We start from the raw sequence: 15,809 nt of genomic DNA on the forward strand, positions 1-15,809 counted from the left end.
GGAGGATGCGTGCAAAAAAAAATGAGGATGCAAATTTGCTTGAAAGCAAATTATAATTTGTTATTTGTTCTGAGGAGAAGTCACTCGATTTCTCTCCACAGACCTGTTGAGCTTTTCCAGCAGTTTCTATTTTTGTCTCTGATTTACAGTATCCGCAGTTCTTTCGGTTTTTATAATTTGTAAGACAGGCACTGAACTGAAATTAGACGGAAAAACAATTCTTTCACAAGTATTTCCAATAATGGAGCAAACTAATTCCATTTATGACATACATTTCAGCTAGACCAGGTGTTGGAAGAAGACTATTTTAACTGAAAGTCTGGGAAAATTACACATTTAAGGACGGCAAAAAGTGTTTTTTTTTAAATATATCGAGAAACTTTCTGCCTTTGACTTCGTTTTGGTGACCCGGGAACCAAAATTAAAAAGGGGCGGACATTGCAGCTTTTTCTTCCGGCTGCAGTTTAATCTTTTTAGATCTCACCGGCCCGACCTCAGGAGCACACGTGAAAAAGAATCTTTCGTGAATTAAGCGGGTGAAGTGTGAGTTTGCACGGCGCTTGTCCAATGTATGGGCTCGGAGTGCGGAGTGTGTGTCTGCAGACACTGTCATTGCAGGTTAGTGGCTCTGCACCTTCCCTGCTGTCGCCTTACTTACCTGGTCAATAGCTTGACGTTGTTAACTTCGTCATGTTTTTTTTTCTCTCGCCCTCTTCCACCTTGAGAATCATTCCACATTCATGTCCCTTTACTTATTTATGACGAGACTCAGCAGTTTGGGTCTTTACATTTCTTCATTCTCGCTGACACCAATTAAAGCCACTCTCTGCAGCAGCAATGAACCTGAATTTCAAATAAAACATTAAACAGAGGCTCTCTCAGGTGGTTGTAGAAGATTCCTTCACTCTGTTTCTAAGAGAACAAGACATCCCTAGTGTTGCAGTTTTTAGCAGCTGATTGCGTGCAAGTCAACTGCTGCTTTCCTATAATCAAGATTAGAGTGGTGCTGGAAAAGCACAGCAGGTCAGGCAGCATGCAAGGAGCAGGAAAATCCACATTTCGGACAAAAGCCCTTCATTAGGACTTTCCTACAATGACCAGTGACTAAACACTCAATCTCCTCCATCTCTTTCATCTCTGACTGTCTACCCTTTCTACAGCTAAACCCCCTCCTGTGTGCCTCATCCTCCTGTTATTTCCTTCTCTCCTTGTCTCCTGTACATCATCTCATCTTCACATTCTTTTCCTTGACATTCCTACCGTCCTCACCACTGTCTTGTTTCCATTCTTGCTTCCCCCCCATCCTCATCCCTGCCTGAGCTGTGATGTCACATGGTTAAACCAATTAATCTTTAATTTCAAATTCCTATCTCTCTCAAATCCAGAAGAACGCTGCAAGATCCCTGTGCTGCTCCCATTCTGGGCTCTTACATATCCTTCATAATAATAACCACTCCATCATTGGGAGCTGAGCTTTCACTAGCAAAGCTCTGAAATTCCCATCCTAGACCTCACCCCCTCTCCCTTTGAGGCACTCCTCTCCAGCTGCTCTAATGTCTCCTCCTGCTGTTGGATGCTGGCTGACCAGCTGTGCTTCATCCTCCTGTAAAACAAAAATAACAGTTGCTATGTAAATGCAACTTGATGCAAAGCTTTATTCAACTCCATCTGGAGTCCAGTGAAGATTGGGCACACACAATACTTATACACTGACAGTTTTAATGTCCTCTTTTCTAAATGATTTAAGTTAATAAGATACCGTCCAATTATATATATTTTGATAATACACCTCACCGTTTTTTTGAGATTTTGAATTGCAAGTCTTTTCTGCTTAGAAGTCTGGTCTGAAAATACCTGACTGAATGGCAGAGAAAATTGGGCTGAATGGCCTGTTTCCACACTGCAGGGACTCTATGTTCTAATACCATAAGTTGTAGGAGTCAAAGTAGGCCATTCAGCCCATCAAGTTCACACCAACCCTCTGAAGGATAACCTACCCAAAACTCATTCTCCTTTATTTACCCCTGACTAATGCACTTTACTGACACATCCCTGAACACTATGGGCAATTTAGCATGGCTAATTCACCTAACCTGCACATTTTTGGATTGTGGGAGGATACTGAAGCACCCGGAGGAAACCCATGCAAACTCTACACAGACAGTTGCCCAAGGCTGGAATCGAACCTAAATCCCTAGCACTGTGAGGCAGCAATGCTAATCACTGAGCTACCATGCTGTCTTATTGCCAATAATGTTCTAGCTCTGATGAAGAGTCATCTAGACATGATACATTAGCTTGCTGTCTCTCCATGGATGCCTGACCCATGTGATTCCCAGCATTTTATTTTATTTTCAGTACAAATTCCAGTATCTGCAGTAACTTGCTCCTACAATGTTCCGTTTAATTTCTGTTTGCTCCATCTGCCTGAATCTAAAGGAATCCTTGGTTACAAGCAGCCTGTTTGTTGCCTTGATGTTACATGAGCTGCTGTACAGCAATACCTACTCAACATAGAAGGAATATTAGTTGCCAAACCTCCATAACTGGCCTGCAGCATCCAGGAATCAAAGATTAATCTCCAGCACATTGTTGAGAAATGCCTGGAGAAAAAAATGACAGGGCATGAAAAATATTGATGTTTCTTTTTATTTTCTCTGAACACTTGTGTTCATTATTCATTGACTCACATAAATATGTGTTGGTACAGAAGGAGTCAAGAGTGTGTTGCTGGAAAAGCACAGCAGGTCAGGCAGCATCCAAGGAGCAAAAAATCGATGCTTCGAGCATTAGCCCTTCATCAGGAAAGGAGGCCATTCAGCCTGCTGTGCCTGCGCTGACTCTCCAAATGAATATCATTAGTTATTGTTCTGCCTTGCACATTGGATGATTATTTGAATAGAAGTAAAGTTCTCTTGAATGCCTCAATTGACTCTACTGTCACCAAGGAGAAAGTGAGGTCTGCAGATGCTGGAGATCAAAGTTGAAACTTTATTGCTGGAACAGCACAGCAGGTCAGGCAGCATCCAGGGAACAGGAGATTCGACGTTTCGGGCACAGGCCCTTCTTCAGGAATTCCTGAAGAAGGGCCTGTGCCCGAAACGTCGAATCTCCTGTTCCCTGGATGCTGCCTGACCTGCTGTGCTGTTCCAGCAATAAAGTTTCAACTCTACTGTCACCATACTTACAGGCAATAAATTGCAAACTAGACTCACTTGTGCCCCCTTTTCTGCACTGGCAAATCACCTCATCTGTGCTTTCTCATACCCGATCCTTTGACAAGCGGGAACAGTTCTCCTTCTCTACTCTATCCAGACCTCTCATCGGAGAACATCTATCAGATTTCCTCTTAGCCTTCATCTCTCCAAGGGGAGCAGTCCCAAACTCTTCAGTCTATTCTCAATGACTGATGTTTCTCAAATACTAACTTTTGTAGTGGTATTTTAACTTGTGTTCCTCCAGAGTTCAAACCTGGGCCTCGGCATTATTAGTCCAATGATATTACCATTTTGCCATCATCTCCTCTCTACTTGTGTTGCAGTGGTAGTTTCCGTCCCTGTGGACTAGGAGCCCAGGGTTCAAGTCCCAGCTGCGCTGGAGTTGCTCCATCTCTGAACAGGTTGGTTAGAAAAAAAATCTACAAGTGTTCCAGGTATTTCTCTAATCAACCTGTTCAGATATATTATTTAATGCAGAATACAGGGTTAAAGGCAGGACTCTTGGCAGTGTGGAGGAACTGAGGGATTTTGGGGTTCATGTCCATAGGTTCCTCCAAGTTGCCACCCAAGTTGATAGGGTCGTTAAGAAGGCGTATGGTGTGTTGGGCTTTCATTAGCAGGGGGATTGTTCTTTAGAGCCATGAGGTTATGCTGCAGCTCTACAGAGCGCTGGTTAGACCACACTCTGGAATATTCTGTTCAGTTCTGGTCACCTCATTGTAGGAAAGATGTGGAAGCTTTAGAGAAGGTGCAGATGAGATTTCCAAGAAGGTGCTGCCTGGACTGGAGGGTATGTCTTATGAAGAAAGATTGCGGAAACTAGGGCTTTTTTCATTGAAATGAAGAAGGATGAGAGGTGACTTGATAGAGGTATATAAAATGTTCAGAGGCATAGATAGAATGGACAGACAGAGACTTTTTCCCATGGCAGAAATATCTATCATATGGAGGCATAATTTTAAGGTGATTAGTGGATGGTTGAGGGGTGATGTCAGAGGTAGGTTCATTATACAGAGAATGGTGAGTATGTGGAATGTACTGCCAGCAGTGGTAGTAGAGTCAGGGACATCAGGGACATTTAAGCAACTCTTGGGTAGGCACATGGAGAGATTGTACAGTGAAGGTTATCTAGGTTAGTCTGATTTTAAGAGTAAGGTAAAAGGCCGATACAACATTGAGGGCTGAAGGGCCTGTACTGTGCTGTACTTTTCTATGTTCTCTGTTCTATATTCTATGTCAATAAACCTATTCTATGACTGTTATGAAGATGTGGGTGTGCTGTACCTTTTTAAGAGAGTTGAAAGCTAGCAAATACTACCTGACAGCACCAAGTGTTCTGAAAAAAGATACAGTGTAACGTGCTCCAGCTGCTGGGGTAGCTAGAATAGCTGGTTGCCTGGAAACAACAAAACAGATTTGAATTAGGCCATCAATTTAAATTATACCCCGAAAAACACGAAACTCCAATCCAGTTTGAATTTAGTATATTGACAATCTTAAAAGCCAATGACACAATCCAATGCTTTGAGGGTATCAGACCAGGGAAAACTGAAAGTTGGGAGGAGAACTGCCAAGCCACCAGCATGTAAAAAGATTGTCCAAAAATAGTTCTCTCAAAGATACCTTTATCAATCAGTAATCTGTGAAGCAGAAATCCCGAAGAAGAAGAAAAGAAGATTCAACATCTGACTGGTTTTTGAAAAGTTGAATTTTGGTAAATCTTAACCAGGGGGTTTTATCGGGCTAGTATTATAGAAGGGAAAGTAAAATTTAGGTGAGATAAAGAAGTTGTGAATAGTTGTTAGTTAATTATTCTCTGTTGTACTTGAAGAAATAAAGTTGTTACTTTAACTAGTTCTTGGCCTATAACATTTTCACAGATTACTGCACGGGATAAACCTTTTCTGTGTTGTTGGGTTAAATTAAACAGGAGGGTTTACCCCGTGTCGTAACAATGACGAACAAGTCGCTATCCCTTCCCCCTTTACAGGAATGTTTATCAGATCAAAAACACACGAGTCCAAAGATTACGGTCATTTGTGCATTGCAACAGAACTGAGCAAAAAAACAAAATTACTTTTGGAAACTGAAAGAACTGTGGATGTTGTCAATCAGAAACAAAAACAGAAGTTGCTGGAAAAGCTCAGCAGGTCTGGCAGCATCTGTGTAGAGAAGTCAAAGTTAATGTTTCGGGTCCGGTGACCCTTCCTCAGAAAATTACTTATGGTCATGTTATGAAGGAGTTTGAAGGAGTCATTGCTCCCTTTTCTAGTCCCAGTTCTCTACTGGTCACAACACGTTTTAACTGTTATTAGGCTGGTGATCTAGCAGTTATATTATCGGTCTCACTCTATGCAAGGTTCAGTGTTAGGAATATGTCAGCCTGTTTTCTTTAGTGATTGATAATTTATAGGTTCATAAACAAACACAAATGTACAGAAACAAAAATGTAAATGTTATGACTAGCCATTTAGATTACCCAAATCATCCTGAAGAGAAATAACAAAGTGAAAATTCTGCAAAGTGTCAACTAGAAAGTATTTTGGCCAAGTAATAGCTAAACCCTGGGGGGGGGAGGTGCAGAGAAAAGGATAAACTATGGATTGTCCCCAAGTTGGTTCTGATTCCAAGGTTATTTTGCACATACACTCAAGTTACTGGCATTGGGGCATCTTCCTGAAACAGTCATGGTGAGATAGATTCCAAGGAATTCTCCACAAGTGGTAAAGAAGACTCCCATGGGTCTTCAGCTCACACAGTTACACAGAAAGAAAGTGCAATAGACCACTGCTTTCAGGCAGGTTAAATTCTCTCTGAGTTAAAAATTGTACAGTCTTATTCCACTACAACTGGACCATTGTGACTTCTCCCTGAAAGTTTTCTAGGCTCCTGAGCTCCCTGTTCTGTCAGGTGCAATACTATTGCAACTTCTGCCTTTTCCTGAGCAAAGTATCCTCTGATTAAAAGTTCAAGGTATGGATTCACAAACATTTTGAGAATTAATGTTTGGATCACATCTCCTCAGGAGACTCCACTGACAACAGTAATAGACAAGAGAGAGGCTGGTTGGACCAGGGAGATAAACAACAGACTGGAGCAGTGCTCTATCACAGAATTCACTGTATACACCCCAGCTCAAATAAATTACCCATCCCCTGGTCTCCTCCTGAGTTATGGCACTACATGCTGTATTTCACTGGAATTAAGAATAGCATCAAGTTCCTTCAGTGCCCTGTAACAACTGCCAGTTCCTGGCAAGTTTGCTCTTTTACAAGGTGGCGTTAACTAAAATAACTGGCTCAAAAAAAAGTGAAAAACTCATGTATTTTGCATAATTTTAAGAGACTGAATGGTGGATGAGGTGATTCCACTCCAAGATAACATGTACACACAGAAATTCTTGTAAGAGGAGCAAGCAGTCAAACCACCCCAACCCATTGGACTGATTCTGAGTGCCTGATGACAACTCTTGTCCCACTCAGGAGCAGATTAAATCAAAGGATTCCAGCATAACTAACTTAGATTCTCAAACCACAGGAAAAGGGCATTGTCTAATTAATTACCTAGAAAACTTGTAAAAGGCTCTTCTGGCACAATGTAGTATCCCTAATTCTGGACCAGAAGGCCTCGGTTTAAAGTGCCCCCCCCATTCAAATTCGACCTTCCAAAGTGAGTCACTTCACACTTTTCTAGGTTGAACTCCATCTGCCACTAATCAGTCCAGTTCTGCATCTGTCAATATCGCGTTGCAACTTACAACAGCCCTCCACATTACCTACAACTCCACTAAACTTTGTGTCATTAACAAACTTACTAACCCATCCTTCCACTTCCTCATCCAACTCATTGATAAAAATCACAAAGAGCAGCGGTTCCAGAACTGATCCCTGCGAAACACCACTGGTCACCAAGCTGCAGGGTGTATAGTTTTCATCTGCTACCACCTGTCTTCTATGGGCCAGACAGCCAGATTTCCCTGTATCCAATGCCGCCTCACTTTCTGAATTAGCCTACCATGGGGAATCTTATTAAATGCCTTGCTAAAATCCATATACACCACATCCACTGCTCTACCTTCATCAATGTGTTTTGTTATATCCTCAAAGAATTCAACAAGGTTTGTGAGGCATGAACTGCCCCTCACAGAGCCATGCTGACGTTTTTGAATCAAACTATGTGTTTCCAAGTAATCATAAATCCTGTCTCTCAGAATCCTCTCCAATACTTTACCCACCACAGACGTAAGACTGACTGGTCTGTAATTTCCAGAATTATACCTATTCCCTTCCTTGAACAAGGAAATAACATTTACCACCCTCCAATTATCTGGCACTACTCCTGTGGACAGCAAGGATGCAAAGATCATTGCCAAAGCGCAGCAATCTCTTCCCTCGCTTCCCGTAGTAACTTTGGGTATATCCCGACTGGCCCAGGGGACTTATCCATCCTTATGTTTTTCAAACTTTTCAGCATATCCTCCTTCCTAACATCAACCTGTTTGAGCGTATCAGTCTGTTTCATGCTGTCCGCAGAAACGACAAGGTCCCTCTCACTAGCAAATACTGAGGCAAAGTATTCATTAAGGACCTTCCCTACACCCTCCGACTCCAGGCGCAAGTTCCCTGCACTATCCCTCATTGGTCCTACCCTCACTCTAGCCATCCTCTTGTGTCTCACATAAGAGTAGAACACCTTAGGGTTTTCTTTAATCCTACCCACTAAAGCTTTTTCATGCCTCCTTCTAGCTCTCCTAAGTCCATTCTTAAATGGAGTTCCTTCCTGGCTACCTTGTAATTCTCTAAAGCCCTGTCTGATCCTTGCCTCCTCAATCTTAAGTAAGCTTCCTTCTTCCTATTGACTAGATGTTCCACATCCTTTGTCACTCAAGGTTCTTTAAACCTACCATCCCTTCCTTGCCTCAGTGGGACAAACCTGTCCAGCAATTATCAGCATGTGCTCCCGAAAGAACCTTCACATTTCTGTCGTGCATTTCCCTGAACATCTTCCCAATTTAGGTGCCCCAGTTCCTGCCTAATAGCATTGTAGTTCCCTCTTCCCCCAATTAAATACTTTGCCATACCATCTGCTCCTATCGCTCTCCATAAGTATAGAAAAGGCCAGGGAGCTGTGATTACTATCAGCGAAATACTCTCCCACCGAGAGATCCGACACCTGGCCTGGTTCATTGCCAAGCACCAAATCCAATATGGCCTCCCCTCTAGTCGGACTATCTACATACTGAGTCAGGAATCCCTCCATTACGCATTTGACAAAAACTGTTCCATCCAAACTATTTGAACTAAGGAAATTCCAATCAATATTAGGGAAGTTAAAGCCACTCATGACAACAACCCTGTTACTTCTGCATCTTTCCAAACTCTGCCTCCCAATCTGCTCTCAGTGTCTCTGTTGTTATTGGGGGGGATTCTGTACAAAACTCGCAATAAAGTGACTGCTCCTTTTCTGTTTCTGACTTCCACCCATACTGACTCTGTTGACAAACTCTCCTCGATGACCTCCCTTTCTGCAGTTGTGATACTATCCCTGTTTAGCAATGCCACTCCCCCACCTCCTTTACCTCTCTCCCTATTCCTTTTGAAACATCTTAACCCTGGAACATCCAACAACCATTCTTGCCCTTGAGATATCCAAATCTCCATAATGGCCACAACATCATCATTCAAAGTACTGATCCATGCTCTGAGTTTGTCACCCTTATTCCTGATACCTCTTGCATTAAAGTAGACACATTTAAACCCATCACACTGACTGCACCTTTGCCCTATGAAGCAGATTCTCTGCGCACTGTATCTGGCTGTTTACTACCTACTCCATCATCTGATCCATGGCTCTGGTTCCCACCCCTTGCTAATCTAGTTTAAACCTTCCTAAAGAGTTCTAGCAAACCTTCCAGCCAGGATATTGGTGCCCTCCAGTTCAGGTGCAACCTGTCCTGGTCCCACCTTCCCCAGAAGGTATCCCAATGATCCACATATCTGAAGCCCTCCCTCCTATACCAGCCTTGCAGCCACGTGTTCATCTGTACTCGCTCTCTTTTCATAGCCTCACTAGGCCATGGAACCGGTAGCAATCTTGAGATTACTACTCTGCTCGTCCTGTCTTTTAACTTCCAACCTAACTCCCGATATTCATTTTTCAGCTGCTTATCCCTTTCCCTAGCTATGTTATTGGTATCTATGTGTACCACAACTTCTGGCTGCTCTCCCTCCCTCTTAAGAATCCTATGGACTCGATCCGAGACATCCCTGACCCTGGCACTTGGGAGGCAACATACCCTGACACCTGGGAGTCTCATTCACGACCACAGAACCTCCTGTCTGTTCCTCTCACCATTGAATCTCTTGTCACTATCGCTCTCCTATTCTACCCCCTTCTGTTCTGAGCTACAGAGCCAGGTTCAGTGCCAGAAACCTGGCCGCTGTGGCTTCCCCCTGGTAAGTACCCCACCCTCCCCCTCCCCCCAGCAGTATCCAATACGGTATTCTTATTATTGAGAAGAACAGCCCCAGCGGGTCTCTGCACTGTCTGCCTATTCCCTTATTTTCTCCTAACAGTCACTCATCCTGTAACTTAGGTGTGACCACCTCTCTATAATTCCTCTGTCTCACCTCCTCAGCCTCCTGAATTATCCAAATTATCCAGCTCCAGCTGCAGTTCCCTAATGTGGTTTGTGAAGAGCTGGAGTTGGGTGCACTTCTCACAGGTGAAGTCAGCAGAGATGCCAGTGGTGACCCTTCCCTCCCACATCCTGCAAGAGGAGCATGCAACTGCCCTAGCCTCCATCCATTCTGCTCTAAATTGCCAAGAGAGATTGAATAAACTGGGAAAAAAAAAGCCTTACCTTACCAACCCCCACATACGGTCTTTTTTTTGGTTAGTGGAGGAAGACCACACGTGTAGTGTCTCAGGTTTAGCCATAGTACATGTGTTCTATCAGTTCACATGCCCAGCAATCCCATTGTCCACGTCCACTCCTGCTGAGCCTTCGCTCCATTTATTCATGGGGAAAGTATTTAAATGGGAAATTTACCTTCCGGGCAGCCTTGATCCCTGGTCTCCACACGCCCGCTGCTGCAATGGACATACCAGTACTTACTTCAGAATTCCATTTTCCTACCACCTAGCAGAAGTGAAATTGATTGATGCCATAAATCATAACACTCAGGTTTCCCGGATGGGTGTTTAATAGAGACGGATGATAATTACCCAGTGACGCATACACATTGGGATTTTCCAAACCTGTCACATACTGAAAGTGTAACATTCGCCTTTGTTTATGATGACCATTTTGTACAGTTCTTGTAAGCCAAATGGCAATTGTTGTACTTAGTTTCTTCAGATTCAGGGACTGGATTCTTGAGATACAGTTTACATATAATTAATAGCAACCATTTGACCCAAGCAGTCTATGACATGGGAGCATTCACCTTGCCTTGATTTGATTTGATTTACTATAGTCACATGCAGGGTAGTACGGTGGCTTGATGGTTAGAACCGCTGCCTCACAGCACCAGGGACCTGGGTTCAACTCCAACCTCAGGTGACTGTGTGAAGTTTGCACATTCTCCCCATGTCTGCGCAGGTTTCCTCTCACAGTCCAAAGATGTGCAGGTTAGGTGGATTAGCCATGGGAAATGTAGGGTTACAGGGATAGGGTATGGGGGTGAGTCTGGGTGGGATGTTCTTCAGAGAGTCAGTGTGGACTTGTGGGGCCAAATGGCCTGTTTCCCCACTGTAGGGATTCTTTGATATACCTAATTACAGTGAAAGGTTTTGTATTGTGAGCAGTACAAGCCGATCATAGCAAACAAGGACATAGAAATCGTAGGCTGCTTAGACAGAGCGAGGCGTACAAGATTACCGCTGCACAGGAGGTGTGTAAAGCAACAGAGGAAGTTGGAAGAGAGCACTACCAGGGTGGGAGAGGTCTTCGATGTGGCAGTCTATCCGTAGCAATTAGAAGTGCAGATGGACTCCATGGATGGGAGGTTGGCTTCTGTGATGGTCTGGGTTGTGCACACAACTTTCTGCAGTTTCTTATGGTCCTGGACAGAGCAGTTGCCATACCGGGCTTTCCAGTATGCCCAAGATATTTAGTCAATCAGGCATTTATCCTGATTCTTGTTTGGATATATTAGTGACTGACATTCCCTCCATTTGTTTTTGGTAAGCAAACCTCTAAGATCTGTGTGGGACAGCAATTTCCAAAATCAGAAGTCAATGCATCGGTGCACTGGTCACACCAATCGGATATGCATGGGTCCTTGAAACAGCTGCACAACTTAGAAAAAAGGTTGTTGAGTGATAGATTTGTACTGATAATCCCAGCCTTGTTTTTTCTACAAGTGGAAACATCTTTATGTCTACCTTATCAAACACCATAGAATCATCGAGTCATACAGCATGGAAACAGATCATTCAGTCCAACTTGTCCGTGCCGACCAGGAGTCCTGATCTGAATTAGTCCCATTGCTTGTGTTTGGCCTATTTCCTTCTAAATCTTTCCTATTCATGTACCAGTTCAGATGTCTTTTAAATGTTCTAATTGTAGCTGCCTCTACCACTTCCTCTGTGTGAAGAAGTTGCCCCTCGGGTCCCTTTTTAAATCTTTCCCATCTCACCTTAAACCTATGTCCTGTAGTTTTAGACTTACCTACTCTTGAAAAAGACCTTGGCTAGTCACCCTATCCATGCCCCTCATGATTTTATAAACCTCTATAAGATCACCCCTCGGCCTCCAACGCTCCAGGGAAATAAAGTTCCAGCTTTTCCTTATAACATGCTTGTAATTTTTTTTTATCCTTTCTAATTTAACAACATCCTTCATATATAGCAGGATGACCAGAATTGCACACAGTGTTCTAAAAGTGGCCCCACCAATGTCTCTTACAGCCATAACATGACCTCCCAACTCTTGTACTCTATGGTCTGACCAATAAAGGCAAGTGTGCCAATACCTTCTTCACCACCCTGTCTACTGTGCTGCCACTTTCAAGGTACAATACACCTGCACACCAAGGTCCCTCTGTTCAACTGCATATCCCAGGGCCCTGTTTATGTCCCCCACACAGGTTATCCTTACCAAAGTGCAACACCTCCATTTGGAGTTTATCCAAATTAAACTTCATCGGCTACTTCTCAGCTCATTGGCCCAGTTGATGAAGGTCCCATTATAATCTTAGATAACCTTCTTCACTGTCCACTATACCACCATTTTTGCTGTCATCATCTGCAAACTTACCAACCATGCCACCAATATTCTCATCCAAATCGTTGATATAAATAACGAACAACAATAGAACCAGAACCAATCCTTGCAGCACGCTGCTGGTCACAGGCCTCCAATCTGAATAACAACACTCTACCACTGCCCTCCGTCTTCTACTATCAAGCCAATTTTGTATCCAGTATCCTAATTCTCCCTGGATCCCTTGTGATCTAACCATATTAAGGCTACCATGCAAGACCTAATTGAAGGCCTTTCTAAAGTCCATGTAGACAATGTCTACCCCTCTGCCTTTATCTGTCTTCTTGGTAACCGCATTTAAAAAAAGTTAAAAATCATACGACACCAGGTTATAGTCCAACAGGTTTATTTGGAAGCACTAGCTTTCGGAGCGCTGCTCCTTCGTCAGGTAGCTTGTCTTTTTAAAAAACTCAATCAAACTTGAGACACAATTTTCCCTGCACAAAGCCACGCTGTCTATCCCTAATCAATCCTTGCCTTTTCAAATGCATGTAAATCCTAGCTCTCAGAATCCCCTCCAAAACCTACCACTGACTGGATGTCAGACTCATCAGTCTATATTCCCTGGTTTTTCCTTGCTGCCGTTCTTAAACAATGGCACAGCATTAGCCACTCTCCAGTCTTCCAGCACCCATCCCATGACTGTCAATGATACAAACATCTCTGCAAGGGGTCCCGCAGTCTCCTTCTTAGCTTCCCACAGTGTCCTGCAATACACCTGATCAGGTCCCAGGAATTTAACTCTCTTTATGTTTTCAAGACCTTCAGCACCTCCTCTTCTGTGACGTGGACTCTTTTCAAGATATCACAATTTACTTTCCCAATTTCTCTAGTTTCCATCTCTTTCTTCATACTAAATACTTGGGTGAAATATTTGTTTAGTATCTCACCCATCTCCTGTCGTTCGGCAATCTAGGTTTGGCCAATAAATCATTTTAGCTGCATGACACTGGAATCTTCCGTGTTAAATTCTGTGTCTTATGGTCCTGCTTCACAACGACCTGATGAAGAAGCAGTGCTTCGAAAGCTAGTGTGCTTCCAAATAAATCTGTTGGACTATAACCTGGTGTTGTGTGATTTTTAACTTAGTCCACCCCAGTCCAACGCCGGCTTCTCCCTCCACACATAGACAGCCTTGTGGATCTTTAAGGGGCCTATTCTCTCCCTAGTTACTCTTTTGCCCTTAATGTACTGACAGAATCTCTTGGGATTCTCCTTAAACTTATTTGCCAAAGCTATCTCATGTCCTCTTTTTGCCCTCCCGATTTCACTCTTAAGTGTAATCCTGCAGGGATTCATTTGATCTCTGCTTCCAAATAAACCTGTTGGACTATAACCTGGCGTTAAGTGATTTTCAACTTAGTCCACCCTAGTCCAACGCCGGCTTCTCCCTCCACACATAGACCGCCTTGTGGATCTTTAAGGGGCCTATTCTCTCCCTAGTTACTCTTTTGCCCTTAATGTACTGACAGAATGTCTTAGGATTCTCCTTAAGCTTATTTGCCAAAGCTATCTCATGTCCTCTTTTTGCCCTCCCGATTTCACTCTTAAATGTAATCCTGCAGGGATTCATTTGATCTCAACTGCCTATACCTGACATATTGTTCATTCTTTTTCTTGAACAAAACCTTAATATCTCTAGTCATCCAGTGTTCCTTATACTTGCCAGCCTTGCCCTTCATGCTAACAGGAACATATTGTCACTGAACTCTTGTCATCTCCTTTTTAAAAGCATCCCACATGCAAGACATCACTTTAGCTGTGAACAGCCTCCCCCAGTCTACTTTTGACAGTTACTGTCTAACACCATCTAAGTTGGCCTTACTCCAAATTAGAGCTTTAACTTTCAGAACAGGCCTATACTTTTTCCATAACTATTTTAAAACTAATAAAATTACAATCACTGGCTCCAAAATGCTCCCTAATAACACCTCAGGCACTTGCTGGGACTTATTTCCCAAGGGAAGGTCAAGTATTGCTCCTTTTCCAGTAGATATATTTACATATTGAATAAGAAATGTTTCTTGAACGCATAACAGGTTCGTCCTCATGCAAGTCTCTTGGACTATGGCAATCCCAGTCTACGTTTGGAAAGTTAAAATCCCCCACTGTTATAAGCCTACTTTTCTCACAGATATCTGAGATCTCCTTACTTACTTGCTCCTGAATTTCTCACTAATTATTGAGGGGCCACTAAAAGGAATTTTTGAAAGAACCAGGTAACCTCCATCAGGTTACCTCTCAAGCCTCTCTTTTTGAAGCCTGTTCAATATGTTTTACTGGCTGGGAATTGATTAGCGTAACTAGCCAGTGTTCAATGCAGACTGACACCAACAGCATGGGTTTAATTCCCATGAGGTTACCATGAAGGAATGTACTTCTCAACCTCTCCCTTTATTTAAGATGCAGTGACCCTTTAGTTAAGCCACCACCAGTTGTGTGTCTCTCTAATGACTATGGTAACTTTACCTTTACTGTATATGATCTTCTCTGGAATCAGCCTTCCAAATCTTTTTATTTCGTCCTCCTGTGCATCCATATTTATTTTTATGATAGGAGACCAGAATTTTGCAAGGTAGGTGAATAAACTTGTTCTGTTCTACATCTCAAATGTTATTCAACATAAGAAAAGCACTTCATTTGTAACCTGTTATTTTGTGTGTTATTCTGTAATGCTATTTCTGGTCCACAAGGAAGGGGAGTTGTGGAAATTGCATTCAAAAATAAGAAAAAAGCCAGGAAATAAATAAGGGAATACTTAATGAATGGCAGGGCACGAGGAGGCTTGGAGAAATAGTCATTGTGAGATGTTTGTCCACAAATCACTGAAGGTGGCGGGGCAGGCTAACAGGGTAGTTAAGAATGCATTAGCAACACTTGTCATTCTCATTCGAGGCACAGATTATAAAGAGCAGGGAGGTTATGTTGAAGCTGTATAGGACTTTGGTTATGCCACAGCTGGAGTACTGTGTGCAGTTCTGTTCACCGCACTATAGAAGGGTGTGATTGCACTGAGGGGGAAGATTCACCAGGATGGTGCCTGGATGGAAAATTTCAGCGACGAAGAGAGGCTGGATAAACTTGTGTTCTTTTCTCTGGAGCAGAGAATGTTGAGGAGGGCCCGAGAGAGGTGTATAAGAATATGAAGGGCACGGACAGGGCAGATAGAAAACAGTTGTTACCCTTATTCTGGATTAGTGGTGCTGGAAGAGCACAGCAGTTCAGGCAGCATCCAAGGAGCTTCAAAATCAACGTTTCGGGCAAAAGCCCTTCATCAGGAATAAAGGCAGTGAGCCTGGAGCGTGGAGAGATAAGCTAGAGGA

The 15,809-nt window shown here is 43.1% G+C and overlaps 1 protein-coding gene across 3 annotated transcripts in view; it reads left to right on the forward strand.

Annotated features, from left to right (window-relative positions):
• Positions 1-414: 414 nt before the first annotated feature.
• LOC122539774 (CDGSH iron-sulfur domain-containing protein 3, mitochondrial-like) overlaps positions 415-15,809 on the forward strand; it is a 124,216-nt gene continuing 108,821 nt past the window's right edge. Inside the window, exon 1 of one of the 3 annotated variants that reach the window (XM_043674824.1) lies at positions 415-618. In XM_043674824.1, the coding sequence (XP_043530759.1) occupies positions 568-618 (51 nt within the window). In that variant the 5' untranslated portion in view covers positions 415-567. The remainder of the gene's footprint in view (positions 619-15,809) is intronic. The other 2 variants (XM_043674822.1, XM_043674823.1) reach the window with 2 other exon arrangements.

The sequence above is a fragment of the Chiloscyllium plagiosum genome, chromosome 33, assembly GCF_004010195.1.
Source record: "Chiloscyllium plagiosum isolate BGI_BamShark_2017 chromosome 33, ASM401019v2, whole genome shotgun sequence".
NCBI lineage: Eukaryota > Metazoa > Chordata > Chondrichthyes > Orectolobiformes > Hemiscylliidae > Chiloscyllium > Chiloscyllium plagiosum.